This window comes from Phascolarctos cinereus, unplaced genomic scaffold, assembly GCF_003287225.1.
Source record: "Phascolarctos cinereus isolate Bilbo 61053 unplaced genomic scaffold, phaCin_HiC Scaffold_3;HRSCAF=262, whole genome shotgun sequence".
NCBI classification, from domain to species: Eukaryota; Metazoa; Chordata; class Mammalia; order Diprotodontia; family Phascolarctidae; genus Phascolarctos; species Phascolarctos cinereus.
The window spans coordinates 189,774,406-189,795,429 of NW_027555736.1; the positions used below are offsets into that span (position 1 = coordinate 189,774,406).

The 21,024-nt window shown below is 37.9% G+C and overlaps 1 protein-coding gene across 1 annotated transcript; it reads left to right on the plus strand.

The window, feature by feature from the left end:
• Nucleotides 1–216: 216 nt before the first annotated feature.
• Nucleotides 217–19,372, plus strand: TERB2 (telomere repeat binding bouquet formation protein 2). Its single transcript, XM_021009293.2, has 7 exons — nt 217–332; nt 473–554; nt 4,091–4,230; nt 6,080–6,141; nt 11,317–11,402; nt 13,826–13,914; nt 18,606–19,372. The coding sequence occupies exons 1-7, from the start codon at nt 269–271 to the stop codon at nt 18,749–18,751; spliced, it is 669 nt and encodes a 222-aa protein (XP_020864952.1). The 5' UTR covers nt 217–268; the 3' UTR covers nt 18,752–19,372.
• The last annotated feature ends 1,652 nt before the right edge of the window (nt 19,373–21,024 follow it).

Genomic DNA, 21,024 nt, shown 5'->3' on the forward strand with positions numbered 1-21,024 from the left:
TGCTATTGAAAGCAAGGGACCAAATTTCTTCATCTGTCATCCTAGGAGGGTGGCCCAGGTGACGCCAAGGTCCAGACGCGGTTCCGTTCAGAGAAGGCGGACGTGACTTCTTAATGATCACGTGTAGGTTAACCAAAGCCAGGGTCCCGCCCCCCGTGGCGGAGCCCCGCGTCCCTCCCGCCCACCGCCTTGCGGGGACCAATCAGCGAGCTCGGAGGGTGCTCGCGCGCAGAGCCGGGGGAAAGGTGGCGGCAGCGGCGAAGGCGATATGTTCAGGGGCCAGCGAGCCTGGTTCTGCCGAAGCGTGGGCCAGGATCTGCAGGAGCTCTGGGGTAGGGGGCGCGCGGCCTCGGGGGTCTCGCTAGGCCTTTCGTCCCACCCCCGCGGGGCGCCTGGGTCTCAGGAAGGGACGGGTGAGGGCGCTGCAGCCCTCAGCCTCCCCCGCTCACGTTGGAACCCCGTCTCTCTACAGTGGCCCGAGGCGGAGTGATCTGCAGCGCTCGAGAGGCGGACTTTCTGTTCAGCTGTAACGCCTCGCACCCGGACACTGTGAGGTATCCTCGCGCGTCGGCAGCCCGGCACGTGGCCCCCAGCTGTCCTCTCTCCTGCCACCTCGTGCTCACGGACTCAGCCGGCCCACCGCGCTGGGCTGGCAAAGCAGCGTAGTACTTGTCTGCTCACCTTACAGATGAGGAATCCGAGGCTCAGGGCCACGAAGTAGACAGAGAGTGCCGTGGCAGACCGTACCTGACATTTCATCAATGCGTATACATTTATTAAGCATTTACTAAATTCCAGGAATCCTGTTAGTTTGGGGACCCAAATGCAAAAGTGAGAGTTCCTGCCCTCAGGGAGCTTATGGAGAGATTAGGGGTGGAGGTTTGAGGTATACAGAGAATGCCATGGCAGACCATAGCTGGCATTTCATCAGTGCATGTAGATTTATTAAGCATTTACTAAATGCCAGGTAGGATTTGGGGACCCAAATGCGAAAGTGAGAGTTCCTGCCCTCAGGGAGCTTATGAAGAGGTTAGGGGTGGAGGTTTGGGGTGCTGGGACCCAGAGAATGCCAAGACAGAGTAGCTTATAAGTTCACAGACTCAAACCATCTTTCAGTCAAGTGACAGTTTATTGTAATGCCAAAATAGCAGATGAAGTTCTGTTGGGGAACTTAGTAGGGGGTGAATCTAAAACTTATATAGAAAAGGGGCAGGGAAAGGAATAATTAGGTAATACAAAGGGTCCAGTTGTCTTGGCAGCAGGTGTCAGTGATCAGTCTATGGATAGGAAAATGTAGGGAATTTTGCAGAGATAATTTCATTGATACCAGACATTGAGGGAGAAAGAGGTTTTTGTTTAGTTGTGGGAGGCATGGACCTTGAGGAATCTGACAACAATAGAGTTCTTGGGCCTGCCAGGGACAAAAATCCTTGAGCCAGGCACCCCTGTGTCTGTTCTGATAAGAGAATGTGTTCTGCAACAAGGGATAAAGGATCTCACAGGACAAGGGCCTACTGAGAGATTGGGAAACTTCCAGAGACATGATCTTAGGGCTTTTTTGCAGTCCAGGTCCTACCGACCCCATCACTTACACGGTACTGGAGGATGCAACGTATACACTCATAAATAAATACAGGGCATGAGCAAAAATAAATGCACAGTTATGGGGAGAAGGAAGAAGAGAAAGATATCACTGTTAACAACTGGAGGAAATCAAGAAAGAAGTGGTATGGTCTGAGCCCTGAAGAAAGCTAGGGACTCTAAGTCTCTAGTTGAGAAAGATTTCTAAGATGTAGGTTTGAAGGATTGAATGTGAACTGATTTGGCTGGAATTTAGAGTAGAGCTTCATCTAAGGGGAGGCTAGCCTGGAGCCAAACTGTTAAGATCTTTAAGCAGAATGAGGGAGTTTGCACTTTATGCTTGAGGCAATTGGAAGTCCTTGAGTCTAGGGAGTTACTTGGTTGGACCTCAGCAATGTCAAAGCTAGATTAGAGAGGGGAGAGGCAATATGCAGGGAATCCAGTTGGGAAGCCTGGTGAGAAGTGATTAAGGTCTACATTATGGTAGTTGTAGTGTGACTAGAGATAAGGAGTTGGATATGAGAGTTACAGAGGAGGTTGAATTGATGAGACCTGGTGTTGGATTGAATATGGGGAAGTGTGGTTCCTAGGTGATGAACCTGGGCTGCTGAAAGAATGTTGGGGTCTTTAATAGAAAGAGGTAAGTTAGAGGAGGGCTGAGTTTAAGGGTAATAAGGGAAAAGATAATGAGTCGGATAAGACTTGCTATTACTGAGAGGACATTCAGAAATAATTGATCTGCTTAGAGGTGACAGTTGAATTCATGAAAACTGATGCTATCATTGAGAGGGATTCTAGGGAGAAAAGGTGAAGGGGCCTGGGACAGAGCTGGGGTACAGTCATCAATAGGGGAAGAAACACCGATGATGATCCTGAAAAGGGGACTGAGAAGCATCTGTCACACAGGTGGGAGAACCATAAAAATCCAGGGAAGAAAATTATCCAGGACAGGGTGGCCATCTACTGAGGGAGACAACGGGAGGTAAAACGCACATTTAGAGGGGTTGGCCTTATCAAGGAGAAGAGCCATCTTATCTTCCAAGACAGCAAAGGAGGAGAGGATGTGGGATGATGAGATGATTTAAATGTGGAGTTGGGGAAGAGAAGGAGCCTCAGTTTTTTAGAGAATAAGGCAAGGTTCTCAATAAGTGGGAGGAATATTGAGGTGGTGGAGGTGGCTTGAAAACAGAAGGTTTGTAATAGCCACTGTGAGGAATATGGTAGAGTCAATTAAGGAAAAGTCATGAAAAATTAAGGAAAAGGCATGAAGTGGTAGAGGCCTCCTTGTGACTGGAGAACATAAATTTATAATGGACCCAGTTGGCACAGTTGTGAGTTCCTTCAGTGGCCCTCAGCAGCATATGAGCAGTTAATCTATAAACATTTATTGAACACCTACTATGTGCCAAGCATTATGCTAAGCGCTGGGGATACAGTCCTTGCCCTCAAGGAGCTCACAATCTAATGAGTGAGACAACAAACAAGCTATATACAGGATAAATAGAAGATAATTAAGACAGGGAAGGCACTAGAATTAAGAGGGGCTGGGAAAGGCATCCTGTAGAAGGTGGGATTTTAGTTGAAACTTAAAGAAAGCCAGGGAGGTCAGTAGTCAGAGTAGAGGAGGGAAAGCATTCCGGAAATAGGGAACAGCCAGAGAAAATGCCCCAGAAGTGTGTTCTGTTGGAGTATCTTATTCATGGAACCACCAGGAGGCCAATGTCACTGGATCCACGAGTGTGTGTAGGGGAGTAAGGTATAAGAAGACTTTAAAGGCTAAGTTATGATCGACTTTGAACCAGAAGCAGTGAGTCAGAATAAAGAAGATAGAGGATTAAAATAATCCAAGGTTTGTAAAGGGATGAGAAGTAACAGCCTATAGCCTCTGATGCCTATTGTGTGTATGATTTTGGGTAAGGCTTCAGTTACCTCTTCTGTAGAATTAGGGATCCAGGCTAAATGGATTCTGAGTCCTTTCTAGTGTTAGCTCCGTGACCTTGTCTATGATGGATGCAAAGGTCAAAGGCAGTACAAAATCGAATTGGTTATCTAAAGGGTTGATAGAACGTAGAAAAAGTGAGGCAAGAACAGGCCTAATGATCTGAAAAGACAGAGAATGGGTTTAGGAGGGCTGAGATCCTGGGCAGATATGAGAATTTGCTGTCACCTCAGGCTTTAAAATTGAAAGCTGACTAAGTTACAAAGATTTTAAGTGTAGCAGGCCACCTAGACTTTCTTTTATCTGTGGGGAGAAAAATCATACAAAATATTGAACAGGCTAATGTTTATTGGAGCTGATTAAATTCTCTGTGTGGACTCAGTAGCTTACTTCTTTCCCCTTCCCCTAAAGTTTACCCTCTTTACCTGTTAGAGATTTGAAGTTTGAGTTTAAACAAATCATTTCACTTTTCTCTTCCATTCACTAAATCTGTGCTCAGGTTTACTAAGGTACTGAGTGTTTTAATGTTCATTTTGCAAATTAAAATACTTCCTTTTTTTTTTCTCCTAGAATATATCAAAGCTTTGATTACATGGAAGATAATGCTACAGTATTTCATGCTTATTATCTCTCAGCAATAGCTAATGCTGATATGAAAAACACGGTGCTTTTGGGTCACTATGTCCTTCCACCTGCCTGCCTGCAAAAAGGTTAGGAAAAATAAAAAGTTTGTAGAGGTATTGAAACATTTCAACAAGTTTAATTACTCACCCAAAACCAATTTCTTAACTACTAATGTGTTCTAAATCACAACTTTTCTAAATCTCCTTCTTTTATACTGTTTTCTCCTAGTTTGAGATCTTTCTTAATTAAATTTTATTCTCCTATCTTATTGCAAGAAAGTTCTTCCTTATACACAAGGCATTCATGATACTGTTTATTTTTCTAATTTTACATTTAATTCTAATTTTATTTTTTCTCTATTACATGTAAACAAAAAAATTTTAACATTAATTTAAAAAAAAAACTTATGAGTTCCATATTTTCTTCCCTGCCTGCACCCCTCCATAATAAGGCAAGCAATTTGATATAGATTATACATATATAGTCATGCATGGAAATGTTCTGCATTTCCATATTAGCCATGTTGCAAAAGAAAACACAAACCAAAAACCCCCAAGAATAACAAAGAAAGCTAAAAAGAAAAGTATACTTCAATCTGCATTCAGACTCTTATCAGTTTTTTCTCTGGAGGTAGATAGCATTTTTCATCATAAGTTCTTTGGAATTGTTTGGATCATTGTATTGCTGAGAACAGCTAAGTCATTCACAGTTGATCATCATACAATATTGCTGTTACTGTGTATAGTATTCTGGTTTTGCTCATTTCACTTTGTATTAGTTCACATAATTCTTGAAATAGAATGCCCAAGCTTTAAAAAAAATCATAGTTTACAGGGAATCTCTTAAATTAACTCTTTTTGACCTGTTTTCCAGGTCATTTGTTGTTGATATCTGATACTTATACTTTTTTACATTTTTTCAGTTGCTTTGTTCTACTATTTCTTGCTTTCTCACAGAGTGACTGACTTTTATTTGGTCTATTCTTGTTTTCAGAGAGTCCATTTCTTGAGTAAGGTTTAACACTTTCTCTTCTAAGGGATATATGTGTATGTATATATATATATATATATATATATTTTTTTTTTTCAGTTACTACTGCTTCTAAAAACTTGTACCAATTGAATAATGGATTTGAGGAAACCAATGGTCAGAGAAAACTTAGCTAGTTATGATTTATTGTAAAAAAACAAAGTATACGTTGAGGATCTGTGCCTATCAATGACATAGCCACCTAGCTCCCTTTTGTCCTGACTTGGATGTACCATGGCATATATGAAGTCCAACAGGAGCTGCTGGCCAGCTCTTCTAGAACTTTAGACTGACCATAAGTAGCACCTGAATACAAGGAATTGTATTATTTTATACTTAGTAGTCATTTAAAAAAAAAAAGGAGTTGGCGCCCTTAACAAATTTAGAGTGAGCAAACCTCAGGAATTTGTCATGAGTAGAGCAGATGAAGATACCTACACAGGTTTAAACAGTTCTTTTGGTGTCATATCTATGGAATAATCACTCACTCTGGCAATTTCTGCCTACGATTCCCCTCTACTTCCCTACCTGGCCAAATCTGATCAAACTACCTCAAAACTGTAAAAGAATATTCTATCATATCATTCATTATTCTTAGTCACAATTACATTAAAATAGCATAATAACAACCGTGTTTTTTACTCAAACATTTGTTGAGAATTAAAGTAATCCCAGAACCTATCCCTAAAATCTTCATACAGTCTGGGAGGACGTGCAGTCTTTAGAAGCAAATATAAAATTTAAACATTTGTAATCCTGATGATCCTACATATTCAAATATGTGTTTAATAGAATTACCCTGCAGATTCCCTACATTGAAAGTTTCAAGCAAAGTTCTAGAAAATGCTGTAATGTCAAATTAAAAACGTGTTTTTTTTGAAGAGGATTTATTTTTCTGTACTACAGAAATAAGAAAAAAAATCGGTAGTTTTATTTGGGAGCAGAACAATCATGTAATGACAGAGAAGGTAAGAGTAAATGAATGTTATTTTTATTTAAATGTACACCTTTCTGCGTTTTGGGAAGAGAGTAATGTGGTGATTTATTTATTTGAAAAACCAATCTTATTGAATTATTTCATGTATTATTATTATTATCATCATCTTGATGATGATGATGATGGCAATAATAATAGTAACAGCTAGTGTTTATATAATACCTACTATGGCCCTGGCACTGTGCTAAGTGCTTTACAGATATTATCTCATTTGATCCTCACAGCCCTGAGAGGTAGGTGCCATTATTATCAACATTTTAAGTTGAGGAAACTGAGGAAAACAGAGGTTAAGTGACTTGCTCAGTCATATAGCTGGTAAGTGTCTGAGGTTAGATTTGAACTCAGGGCTTGCTGACTCCAGGCCCAGAGCTATATCCACTGGGTCACTTAGCTGCCCAGATTGTTTTTATGTAGCTTTCATTTTTCAAGTATATTCATCCTCACTCCCCTACCCAGAGATATGTTCCTTATAATAAAGATTAAAAAAGAAAGAAAGAAGTAATTCAGCAAAACAGAACAATATAATTAAATATGTGAGCTGTTGCAAACATTGGGCTAAACAAAATTAAAAGTGCTTGTTATTATTGCATGTAGATTTATATAAATGTAAAATTAACATAAGAGAATCTAGAATATGACCACATTTATTCCATTAAGTAAGGAATGCCTATATAATCCCAGTAACTCTGTTAATATAATCTTTGTAACTCTACCTCGAAAATTGTACCTACTAGATGGATGGCTTTTTTTCTGTGCAAAAAGTGAAAATTAGCTACATTTTCTACCAGCTTCAAATTGACTTAACACTTCTAATTATATTGGGATAATTTTACATTTTTTGCACTTTTCTTATTTTTATTTTTTGGTGTCCCCCCCATTGTTTTTCATTTGGTAATGCTTACATAGTTTTATTTATTTGTGTATATTTAAAAAAAAATAAAGACCCTGAAGAAATACTGTTTAGTTCTTTAAAATTGTTGCCTTTGCCTTTAGAAAAATTAAACTAGAATTTTTTAATGTTTTACTGACGCTTAATTTTTTTTAATCTTAGTTACTTGCTAATTCATCCCTCTCCCAGCAAAACCAATTGGCACTGCTTACCTTTGATTCCAAGCAAATTTCTAGGAATTATTAACAAAGAGATGATTAGTGAATGCCTAGATGAGGAAGTTATGATCACAGAGAACCAGCATGGATTGATTAAGAACCAGATATAACAAACTAATTTTACATCCTTTTTTAATTAGGCTGGTAGGTCAAGAGGATTCTGTAGATATAGTTTGCCTAGATTTTAGCAATGTGTTTGAAAAAATCTTTAATGCTATTCATTTGGGGGAAATGGAGAGATATGTTTCAGATGATAATACAAGCTAGGTGGGTTCAGATTGGGTTGAATGACTGGACCCAAAGAGTAAACATTAATTGTTCAACATCAGATTGAAAGGAGACCTCAAGTTGAGTGCCCCATGGATCTGTGCCTGGTTCTTAATGCTGAAAATTCTTGTCAATGACTTGAATAAGGTATAAAATGATATGCTTATCATATTTGCACATTAACAAAGCTGAGTAGAAGAGCTGATGTACTGAATAAGAGAGTTAGGATACAGAAATATCTTGGCAGGCTTAAATCTTTTTTTAAATTATTATACAGTATATGTGTCTTAGTGTTGCAGTGATTTATAAATACAAATGGGGTCCAATTTAAATCCTGTACTCTCAACACTTTTTTTTCCCAATAAGTGCTCCCCATCCATTCTCAATAACAATAATATCCATAGCAATCCTACCCCATTAAGACAGTGCACTAAAATACTGTTTTTAGTAGCAAGTTATATAGTATATTTTCATCATTCTTCTTTGGCAGTGCCTGAGTTTTCATTCAGAGAAACACCAATCAATGCACAGCAATAAATTATATTGAAATTACTGTAGCACATCGTATCATAAATATCCTTTTTTGTTTTCTTAAAAATAATTTGTCTGTCCCATTTTGCCTTCCCTTAATTGCATAATTAAAAAACAGGACACCTTCCTCCCAATAGTCTTGAATTTTAATGAGGTTAAATGTAAAGTTTTATACTTGGGTTCAGAAAAATCAGACTCATAAGATGGACATGATGCAGCTAGACATTCATCTGAAAAAGATTTGGAAATTCTTGTAGATTGTGGGCCCAACATGAGTCAGCACTATGAGATAATAGCCAAAAAAGCTAATCTAATTTGGGGCTTCAATTAATTGAAGTAAGAGTGTCTAGGACTAGGGAGATGACAGCCCTGCTGTATGTCCTCAGCTCTGGTCAGATTGTTTAGATTACATATTCAGTGGCAGGTATTGCTTTTTAGGAAGGACATTGGTAAACTGAAGCACATTTAGAGGAGAGCGATAAGGATGGTGATGATGCCTCACGATCATGCCATAGGAGGAAAGGGTGAGGGATGTTTAAGCTGGAATGAAAAAGTCATAGAGGAGATATGATAGCTGTCCAGTGTTTGAAGTGTTGTCACGTGGAAGACAGACTAGATTTGTTCTGCCTGGCCTCAGAGGGAGAAACTAGGAGTGATGGGTGGAAAGTTCAAAGAGGCAAATTTAGGCTTGACAGAAGGAAACACTTTCAGACACACAGAGTGGAATGGATTGCCTGCGGAGGGAATGGTGGGTCGCCCCTCTTTGGAGGTTTTCAGTTAAAGGCTGGGTGACCACTTTTCTGGGATGTTGTAGGGGGCATTCTCATACAGTTATGAATTAGAGCCCTTTCCAGCTGTGAGAGTTTGTGATTCTATGAAGCAACTGTGTATGTAGCATTGCATGCCCATAGTCCACCACTTCTCTGTCTAAAGAGGAAAGTATGTTACATTATTTGTCCTCTGGAGCCAGGATTAGTCATTATATTTAATACTTGTTGTCTACTAATCTTGTTTTCATTTATATTATTGTAATCATCATGTATACTATTTTCCTGATTTTGTTTTCTTTGCTCTGCATAAGTTCACACAAATCTTCTCACGTTCCTCTGAATTCCCTCTTAGTTATGATTCCTTAGGCCACAATGATACTCCATTACATTCATATGCTGCACTTTTTTCAGCCTTTCTTCAATTGATGGGCAACTGCCTTGTTTCTAATTATTTGCTGCTACAGAAAGTGCTGCTATGAATATTTTGGTACATGTAGGATTTTTTTTCCCTACATATCAAAGATGATGAAGAGTTTAGTAATTTTTCTTGAATAATTTCAAATTACCCTTGTACTTCATATGATGGAAGGAGAGTCCATCAAACTATGTCCTGAAGTTTTCAAACTTTGATTAGTAATGGAAGTTCGAGTCTGTATTTGCTAGGATGTGTAGTTGTTTGACAACTGACTTTGTATATAAAATTATTAAACAGAAAGGCACCTTAGTGATCGTGTTGTCTAACTCACTGATTTTCTATGAAAAGAAACTGAAGTCCAAAAAGGTAGTTATTTGTCAAGGTGACACGACAGATAACAAAGCTAGAACCAGAACTCTGGCAATAATTAGGAAATTTGTAGATTGTACTTGTTTGGACTATAGTGAATGACCATAATCAGTGACCTGAGTGAAGGCATAGATGAGCAAGCTTTTCCCATTTGTGGGTGACACAAAGCTGAGAGGGATAGTTAACACATTCAAGAACAGAACGAAGATCCAAAAATATGTTAACAGTTTAAAAAGAGTAGGCTGAATCTAATATGGTGAAATTTAAGAGTTAAATGCAAAATCCTATAAATGAATTTTAAAAATCAGTTGAACAAATTCAGGGTTTGGTGAATGGAGGGGTAGACATATTTCTAAATAACAGTCTTTGTATAAAAGACCTGACAGTCTTAGTGGACACCAAGCCCCACATGAGTCAAAAATATAACATGGCAACCAAAAAAAAATTTAATTCCTTTTTAGGCTTCATTAAGAGAAGAATAGTATCCATGAGGGAGGGATGATCTTGTTGTAGTCCGCCCTGGTCAGAACATATCTGGAGTGTTATGTTTTGTTCTAGGCACCACATTGTTTTCTATTTCTTTTTTTAAATAAATTGTTAATTGATATTTTTCAGTTTTACGTTATCTACATTTCCCAATGTGCCCTCCCCTCTCCCTCTTCCAAAGAACAATTATTTCTAACAAAAAAATGAAAAAGTGGGGAAAATAGTGAAACTAACTGACGTGTTGAAAAAGTCTGACAATGTATGCAATGTTCCATATCCTTAGTGTCCTCACTTCTTCAAAGAGGTGGGAGAGGAAGGCACATTTTAGGAAAGTATAAGTTCCTTCAGATGGTGAAGGGATCAAAACCACATCATCTGAGGCTCCCTTGAAAGAACCATGAATGTTTATATTAGACAAGACATCCTTGGCAGTGGGGGGGTGGGGTGGGGGTATGAGGAACCTTGATAGCTGCTTTAATGTGTTTGAAGGTTTTCTAATCAGACTTGCTTTGCTTTGCCCCAAAAGGCAGAACCAGACACAGTGGATTGCAGAGAAGCAGATTTAGGCTTGATGCATGGGAAGAATGATTTAAAGAGTTCAAAAATGTAATGTGTTGCTTCAGGATGTAGAAGGGACTCACTAGAAATCTTCAAGCAGAGGCTAGATGACCGTTGGTTGGGGATGCTACTGAGGGGATTCCTGATCAAATAATGGATGACTCCTGAGCTGTTTTTCCATGCTGAGATACTGTGATTATAGAAACTGTTTCAAAGTTAATAGCTTATTTAATTGGTAATAATCCTCTTCTCAAGGGGCTGTCACATCAAAATATTTTAATAGAAGCATTTGGGCATTAAAGTTGGTGACAGTAACAGGGAAAAATTCTGTAAATTTTAGAATTCAATTTAATATATGAGGATACCAGTAATAAAAGTAGTTGTAGTATCCATCTTTGAATGAAGCTTAGTCCATGTTCAGTTACTTCTCTAAATGCTCCATTTGGAACTTTAAAAGAGTTTCAGATTTTCATTTCTCATATTTCAGTTTGATTTACTTCCCTGACTTGTAACCTCGTGCCAAAAGGGTTAGGAGTGTTAAAAAAATTTTTTTATTTAAAACATTTTACTTTTGTTTAAGAAATCGTAGTAGTTAAGTCATCTGTGAACTGTCTTTTTATACAATTTATTTATGTATCCACAGCATGATGAGGTAAAGCCAAATGAAATACAGAAGCTCAAGGAAAATACTGAATTATTGACACAGCCTGGAAAAGATCTATCTGTAAGGTATTGTATTTATGACTACTTGTTATTAGCATAATTATAAAAATACACATCGGTGATTTCACTTTTAATCCTTGAATTTATAGGGAATAGAATGGTGACTAGAGGAAGAAAAAATTACGATATTTTATTTCTCTAATGTCTGGGTGAATTACTGAAAGACCAATAATACAACTATAAAATTTAATTTGTGTTACCAACTCCACAATTTTCTGTATTCCTTCATTGATTCATTTATTCAACAAGCATTCTGTATTAGGGAGTTGAAAAGTTTTATTAGAATACAAGTTTATAGCATAGAATAAGTTAAAAAAAAGTAGAAAAGGAAAAAAATAAGAAAAAAAGAATAAGAATTAGGAAATAAATTAAATTGTTGTTTGTTTTTAAATGGAGCTGTCATATTTTGAAGCCTAGGCACTACCAAAATACCATCTTACTCGTAGCCCAGCCCTGACCCACTGTTCTCTTGCTTATTGGGATCATTAATGCTGTTTTCCCGTTTGACTAACTTCAAAGTTAGGGGGCTGTTGGTGTTGAAGCCTGTTTGGGAGAAGTCAGTAGGAGACAGACAGGGATGATTCTGGTAGGTGGAAAAGTAGAGAGTAGAGAAAAAATATTAAGGTATAGTCAGAAGAGAAAATGAATGTATTTTTTAGGACTTTAAGAGGAACTATTAGATAAAAGAGCAGTAACCCAAATAAGAAAGGGAACAGAGACCCTACCCTCAGTTCATGTCTATACAACCCTTAAGTCCAAGGCTTTTCTGTTTTCCCTAAAATTCTTTTAGTTCTCTACATAGAGCTTCCCATGTGGGACCAGCAGAGGGTGCAGTGGTAACACAAATAAAATCTAGGTTGTAGTTACCCTTTCAAAAAGCCTAAGGTCGCAAGAACTGAAGAAGAGGAAAGGATTTGTGAAGAGGCAATTCTAACTTTTATTGTGGCAGAAGGGGAATTTATTTTGCTTGAATTAGCTGAATTGGGTCTTTAGGGCTCACCCTTCCCAAATTCTTAACTCACTTTTGCAGATCTTCTGTTTTAGTTGTTGAGAAGCATATAAATATCTGTATTCCAGCCTCAGACCAAACACTTGACACTTACTAGCTGTGTGACCCTGGGCAAGTCACTAAACCCCAGTTGCCTTAAAAAAAAATCTGTATTCGCATCTTCTATAAGCAATGTTATTCATTCCTAGAGGAGTTTAAATGAATCCTATTCTTAGACATTTTAGATTTCTTAATAATACATTTTAAGAAGACTAACCTTTTTTCTTTTTAAAATTTTAATATGCTTTAATTTATTTTGTTAAATATTTTCCAATAACATGTGAAATATTTTAACATTTATTTTTTAAAATTTGAGTTCCAAATTCTCCTCCTTCCTCCTACTCCTCCCCTAGCCCTTGAGAAAACAAGCAATATGATAGTTAATTACACATGTGAAGTCATGAACATTTCTATATTACCCATGTTGCAAAAAAAAAAAAAACCCACACATTTACAAACAAGAAAAATGAAGAAACATTTAAAAGGGTGCTTCAGTCTGTACTCAGAGTTCATCAGTTCCTTGGAGGTGGATAGCATTTTTCATCATGGAAAGACTAGCTTTTTAATTAAATTTTTATATTTGTGTTACTGTGGTCAGATTCATGGAATCTTGAGTTGTTTTTCAAAACTTCCAATGGAGAGAAATCCGCTAGAGGAAGGACTTCCTTGTTCTAAGTAAATTATTTTATCTGGTATAGTAGAGAGTGTGTTCTTGTTAATAAAGAATAAGCATTTGTAGTTTACTTAGCTTTTGAAAGTATTAGAATTAAGTTAAATATATAAGACCAAAACCACACTCACCATAATGTAAATTTGTTTAATGGTTCAACAGACATTTCAAAATCTTATTCAGAGTCATGAGGATTATTAGGTATTTTATCACTGAGGTAATGATGCATAGAGATGCTCATTAATAGAATGCTGAATAATAATAGTTTGCTGCTTTATGTTTTTATCATAAAATGTGCAACAATTTAAAAATGTATCTACTGCCTCTGTCTTCTTTTTGGAATATTTGCCATTAATCCTTTGTGCAAAATGGCATGAAAAAATGAACTAGCTCATTTCAAGGCATTCAGATATACTTTGAAAAGTATGAAGCAGGTGGCTCAAATGAACCAAAGATGTACTCTCTTTAACTCTTAACTTTGTAAGCATGCTTGCTAAGGAGCACAAAAGATAATATACATAAAAGTAAGACACCATATAATACAGTTTTACCCAATAGGACCTGAATTCAGAACAATGAGCCATTGAAGCTACCATATGCTAAATTTAAACAAAGTGTTCTAGGTTGTTTTTTTTTAATCTGAAATAGAATCCAGAAAAAGAAATATAGATTGTAACATATGGGGCTTGCCCTGTATATTTCATTTTGCAGCACAAAAAAGCATTTCTCAAGGACTCCAGTTACAGGAAAACAACTCTATTATCCTCTTCAGACTTATCCAGTGAATAACATGGTAACAGGTAAAAAAAGAAAGAAAGAATGAAAGAAAGAAAATTTAAACAGATTTTTATAGAGAAGATACAAGTGATTAAGTTGTAGGATGAAAATATAATACTTCAATAGCTTGACAAATCTAGCCCGTTATCTGTCATTCACAGAAATGAAGGTAAAGGGAGCATAATTCACACTTAGATGTTCTGCTTAATAGGCAGTAATAGTTGGGGTTTTGTTTTTGTTTTGTTTTTTTGTCCAGACCTAGGATTTCTTTGGTGTAGGAAATTTCCCCTGAGGAAATACAGTTCCCTCTGTCTATCTATGCAGGTCTGCAATTGTTTTGTAACTCATTGTCTTGGAGAGTTGCCTGAGAGATCATATATCAGAGACAAGACTTGAACCCAGGTCTTCCTTATTCTAGCTCTCTATCCACGACTCCATGTAACTTCTCAAGAAACTCAAAATGTGGGAGAAATGAAAGGCAGCAACTCCCAAAGCCAGCTTCAAAAAATAGTAACTAATGGGCTCATACCATTGAGAAAGGGAAAATAGTGAGCAGATAGGGTTAAGTGTGTACATTAATTATTTTTTTTAGATTAAAATTTTTTATTACAAATTTAACATGAACATTTCAGTATACAAAGAACAACAAAGAGGATTGTATGTGACACTGAGTTTGTTCTGTACAGTTTTAAAAAAATTTGAATTTAGCACAGTGACAAAATTGCTTTGTGTTCCATTCTGAACTTTTTTCTTCTAAGCACTTTTAAAATATTTTCTTGATGCTATTTTCTCTCCCTTTTTTGCATCTCTATCACTACCTACCAAAATGTCCCTCTCTCACCAAATAGAAGCCATCTCTTATTACAAGAAGTATAGTCAAGCAAAACAGTTCAACACATTGTCCATATCTGCAAATGTACGCCTCATTCTGCACCCCTGCTCTATAATCGTTGTACCAAAAAGTGTGTGCCGTGCTTCATCTTCAGTCTTCTGAAATTGTGATTGGTCCTTGTACCACTCAGAGTTCTGTCGTTTTTCAGAATTGTTTTACATTTCATTGTTGTGGTTGTCAAGTAAATTGTTCTCGTGTTTCTGCTTCTAGCAGTTAGCACAGCCTTATGGGCGCTATGCCCCTCCATACTACTGCATTTATTAAAAAAGAAAAATGCTGTCAGTAGAAATTAGTTGGCTTAGGAAGATCTTGTCTTCCTGGATATTTAAAAGTGATAAATTCCACCTAAGAAAGATCAATGGAAGACATTAGTATTGATGATTCAATTAAGACGTGAAGGAAGATTTAGACATGTAATAGTGCTGCTATATCTCATTCTTCATTGCTGGACTGTTACCCCCCTCCCCAGCCCCATCCCACGCACCACCATCACCACCTCTGCCACAAAAAAAAAGTCAAATATACTTCTAAAAATTAGTTGGCTGTCATACTAAGACATGAATGAAATTATTTTATTCAGCCCAGGGTTCAGTAAATTATGTTGGGATATCTATGTGATAGAGTGAATAGAGTGTTGAATACGGAATCAGAAAGACCTGAGTTCAAATACAGCCTCAGACACTAACAGTTTGACCCTCGGCAAGTCACAGCTTCTTAGTGCCTCAGTTTCCTCATCTGTAAAATGGGAGTAATAATAACACCAATGTTCCAGGGTTGTTGTAAGGATCAAATGAGATGATCTTTGTAAAGCACTTTACAAACCTAGCACTCAGTGCTAGCTGTTATTATTATTATTATTATTATTATTATCATCGATGAGTCTGAAGGAAAAATAAGGTTTCTGGGTTTTATGCATTTATGCATTAACAAATTATACATTTATACATTAATAAATAATTCTTCACTCCACCCCCTGCATTTGTATTTCTGTATTCAACTTTTTTTTAAAAAATCCATTTTTGGGGGTGGGGAAGGGATTTTCTTTTTTTTGGTGAGGCAGTTGAGGTTAAGTGACTTGCCCAGAGTCACACAGCTAGTAAGTGTTATGTCCTGACTCCAGGGTCAGTGCTCTATCCACTGCACCGCCTAGCTGCCCCAAGGGATTTTCAAAGAGTAATTTGTTAGTAGCTTTTAATATTCTCAATGGCAACTTATGGTTCTTTGATCAATCAGTGGAAAAACAAGTGTTTACTGATATCTGCAGCGTGTTAGAGACACTTTAGTAACATAAAAAGAGATCTAGTCCCTGTCCTGAAGGCACTCACATTCTTTTGGGGGAAATGACACCTTCACATCAAGGAAACACAAAATACATGTGAGGTATAGACAAAGGAATGAGAAGGGAGAGGGCTCTCTGGTCCCTGGGGGGCCCAGGAAGGGCCTCCTGTAGAAAGTGACACTTGAGCAGAGCCAGGAGGGGAACCAGGATTCCAAGAGGGGAAGGTGAGGGGAGAGTTCCCTATAGATAGGTATGGGGGGTATCAGGGACAGTCACCTGGGCAGAGATTTTTGTCCTGTACAGGGAACAAGCAGAGAATAGAAAAAGCATCATATGTATACATGTCAATACATTTATATGTGAATCTCTATACCATTCAGCCCGCTTAGAACAACAATCTATGTAGTGACTGAACATTTGACTTTTAAAGCTGTCTTGCTTGTTTTTGTTTCCTTCTGGACTTTGTTCTCTTCTCTTCTGTGTGTTTTTAGCATACTTCAACAACTTTCTTTTCTTTCTTTTGACACTATCACCAACTCCACTGCTTCCTGCCTTCCATCTTCAAATAATTCAATTTTCAATTCAGTAAACATTGAGCACCTACTATGTGCCAGGCACTGTGCTAAGCAGTGGACATCCAAAAAAGGACCAAAGACGGCCCCTGCCCTCAAGGAGCTTACATTTGAATGGAGGAGAAAACATGCAAACAAATCTATACAAAGCAAGCCATGTAAAGGATAAACAGGAAATAATTAACAGAGAGAAGACACTGAAGTTGAAGGGGGGTTAGGGAAGGCTTCCTGTAGAAGGTGGTGTTTTAGTTGGGACTTTAAGGAAGCCAGGGAGCTCAGTAGTCAAAGTGGAGGAGGGTGGGCATTCCAGACGTGGGGGAGAGCCAGAGAAAATGCCCAGAGCTGAGTGTCTTGTTTGTGGAATATCCAGGAGGCCAGTGTCATGAGATCAAAGAGTTTGTGCTGGGGAGTAAAGGGTAAGAAAACTGGGAAGGTAGGAGTGGGCTAAGTTATGAAGGCTTTTTAATACTGAACAAAGGATTTTGCATTTGATCCTGGAGGCAATAGGAAGCCACTGGAGTTTATTAAGAAGGGGTGTGACTTGATCAGACCTGCATTTCAGAAAAATCGCCTTAGTGGCTGAATGGAGGATACATTGGTGTGGGGAGTGACTTGAGGTAGGCAGACCCTCCCTCTTTCCTGCTTCCCCATGAGGTAATGAAAGGCTGCACTAGAGGGCTGGCAGTGTCAGAGAGAAGGGGGCGTATTAGAGAAATGTTGCAAAGGTGAAATTGTCAGGCCTTGGCAGTAGTTTGCTTATGGGGGTTGAGAGATAGTGAGGATAATCCAGGATGACTTCTAGCTTGTGAGCCTGAGGGACTGGGAAGATGGTATCATCTTCTATGGTAACAGGGAAGATGGGGAGGGGAGAGTTAAGGAGAGTTCTGTTTTGAACATGAGTTTAAGATGTCTTTTGGAGTTTGAGATGTCTGAAAAGGAATTGGGGATGCAAGATTGGAGGTCAGGAGAGAGATTGGGGAAGGATTGGTAGATTTGAGAATCATTAGTGTAAAGATGGTAATTAAATCCACAGGAGCTGATGAGATCACCAAGTGAAGTAGTTTAGAGGGAGAAGAGAAGAGGGCCCAGGGCAGAGCCCTGAGGGACACCTATGGTTAGAGAGGGCATGATCTGGAAGAGGAACAAGAAAAAGAGACATAGAAGGAGGGGTCAGATAGGTAGGAGGAAAACCAGGAGAGAGTGGTGTCCCAAAAACCTGGAGAGAGTATCAAGGAGGAGTCATCAACAGTGTCAAAGGTTGCAGAGAGGTCAAGGAGAATGAGGATGAGAGAAGGCCATTGGATATGATAACAGATCATTAGTAACTTTGTTTTTTTTGTTTTTTTCTTTTTTTTTTTGGTTAGGCAATGGGGTTAAGTGACTTGCTCAGGGTCACACAGCTAGTAAGTGTTATGTGTCTGAGGCCGCATTTGAACTCAGGTCCTCTTGAATCCAGGGCCAGTGCTCTATCCACTGCGCCACCTAGCTGCCCCCCCAGTTTTTTTACACCTTACACTCTACCACGTACTCACCTATCTTGTGACACTGACCTTGCCGTTCACTAAACAAGACAGGCCATCTTCTTACTCTGGGCATTTTCGATGGCTGTCCCCCATGCTGCTCTTTCCTAATCTCTGTCCCTGGGCTTCCTTCAAGTCTCATCTCCTGCAACAGTCCTTTCCTGGTTCCCCTTAATGCCTTTCTTCCATCTGTGGATCATCTCCAATTTATCCTGTATATATCTGGTTTGTACATACTCCTGTTTTGCCTGCTTTCTCCACCATTAGACTATTCCCCATCTGAGCAATTTCACTGCTATAACTGGAATCTTTAAAAAAAATTTTAAATGAAAAAAAAAACACAAGTATCTTACCTTCTTTTCTGTGCAACTTTTCATTAGTCCTAACTCAAAGGACCAAAAAGATTGAAAAAAAAAAGTCAGACACTTCAAATATAGTTTTCCCTCTGTAGGTTATGTTTCTGTTGATACAATGAAGAAGTTCCTTGGTGAGCTACATGACTTCATTCCTGGAAGCTCAGGATACTTGGCGTATCACGTTCAAAAAGAAATCAACGTCTTTTCTGCTGCAAAAAATAAATTGAAGAGAAAATGCTAAATTGGGTTATCCTCTGCTCATCTGTTTTCTATAAAATATGTTAAATAATGCATTGTTTAATGTTAATCTGTTTTAAATTACGTGTTCTTTGTCTCAACATTAATTTAAAACTTTTTCTCATTAGAAAACTTAGAACCATTTTGGTCAGATAATAGAAGATCTGTAGCAGGTTATTTTGCCCTGATTTGTAGCATTAAGAAAACAAATTGTAAAATTATAGTTTTTTCTTGTGTTGTAGTTGTTATGGAAATGTCCATTCCATTATAAGTCTTATATTTGCCCCTCTCAGTCAAAATGTTTCTTTTGGTTTAAAACTGCTATATAGTAAGTTCAATGCCGCTAAAGCGTTATAAACATGAATATACTTCTGATGAGAATTTAATTTCACATAAAGTATTATGAAATACTATAGTAAATTTTTAACTAACAAAGAATAATGAGTCACTTTTCTTTGCTAAAAATTGAATAGTGCTACAGTTTAGGAATTGATGTGTAAAAAAAAATTAAACTTAATGCTGTGTAGTTATGACCAAGCTTGGCCAGGAGAAGGGTTTGAAAAAATGTGCCTCCCTCCCTTCTTTGCACAGGTGCTGGGAGTGGAATGTTATATATATATGTGTGTGTGTGGTGTGTGTGTGTGTGTGTGTGTGTGTGTGTGTGTGTGTGTGTGTGTATGTATTTATATTTATATTGTCAGCTTTGGTTTGTGTATTACTATTTTTGCAGAGCTGGATTATTATTTTTTCCTTATGGCAAGAGATGGTTTGCCCAGTAGAGGAAAGAGAAGGATATATTCAGAATTAAAGATGATGTTAAAACAAATGATAGCAATAAAAAAATCTTTATAAGAGAACTCTGTAGGTATTCTTTTAAATTGTCATTAACCAAAGACATTAAAAGTTTTAATGCAAACTGGAATTGTATTAACTGAAACTAACTGAGTCATTGAACTGGAAGAGACCTTTGTGATCCTCAAGCCCATTTCTCTCATTTTGCAATAAGGAACTGAGGCTGAAGATTTGCCTAGGGTATAGAGCTAATTAGTATAAAAGCCAGGACTGATACTCAAGTCTCCTGATTCACAGGTCTTTTCAGTCATTGTTCAGTCATAGGCTACGGCATGCATATTACAGTTATCTGGATAGATTGCTGAGGGGAGCCAGGAAAATGCCAACATATCTTGAAAGAACTGATAAGCTTTCCTAACTTTAGAATATTATTGGGTAAACATTTTGGTCCTTTGCTAAGAGATTATAGTCATAATTATAACAATTTAATCATAATTATAAACCACAGCAGATAGAAGTTAGTAATGCTTAATACTCATGGAGAATAATTACCCTCAGTATCAATTTGGCAACCTTCTTGCCATGACTGTTAGCCAAGAGCCAGACTATCTCCTTTTTCTACCCCTCAGATAACCATACACCAGGAATTTCTATTTAGACCACAAGATGCATAGAACAAAATTGAATATTGAAGCATTTTGCCATCTGGAAATTCTGCATATTTCAAAAGAATCCTGTATAGATTTGATTGAATCAGGGATTGAAAGTGGATTTTTTATTCTAAGTTTGATTGTAGTATTGTGAATATTAGAGCGAACAGATGGAAGCCTAACTGGCAAGTGCTTCTCCATCATGTTTTGGTACTTTGAGAAGATGACGATACCACATTACTTTTTACTGTTTCCATAATAACTCTAACATGTCACCGGGAAATTGCTGTTAGCGTGTGACCATTTCTAATGTGCTGAATTCTGTTTTAAATGGAAGCTTTTACAATAGGAGCCCTGATAAGGTAAGTAACAGTGAAAGTGTGGAGAAGAAGCATATCCTTCTCTCCATCCTGTCCTCTTCATTTATCTCATACTGGGGTTTACAGGTTAGTGAACTGCATCTTTCACAGGCCCCTTTTCCCCACGTTTTCACTGTTCAATAAATTCAAGTATCCTAATGACAGGCCATTATGATAGTTATTGGGCTGATCCCATGGTAAGCAAATTCTCCAGTGTGAATCATTAAGTCTTAAGTCATCAGAAGTAGTCACTTACTGATAATTAGTTCCTTTGTGACTTGTTAAAATTTTTTTTTTTTTGGTGAGGAAGTTGGAGTTAAGTGACTTGCCCAGAGTCACACAGCTAGTGAGATGGGTTTTTTTAAATGTGTCTGAGGCCGAACTTGAACTCAGGTCCTACTGACTTCAGAGCTGGGTTCTATCTGCTGCATCACCTAGCTGCCCCAAGAATTTCTGCAGAAATACAAAGTAACCTG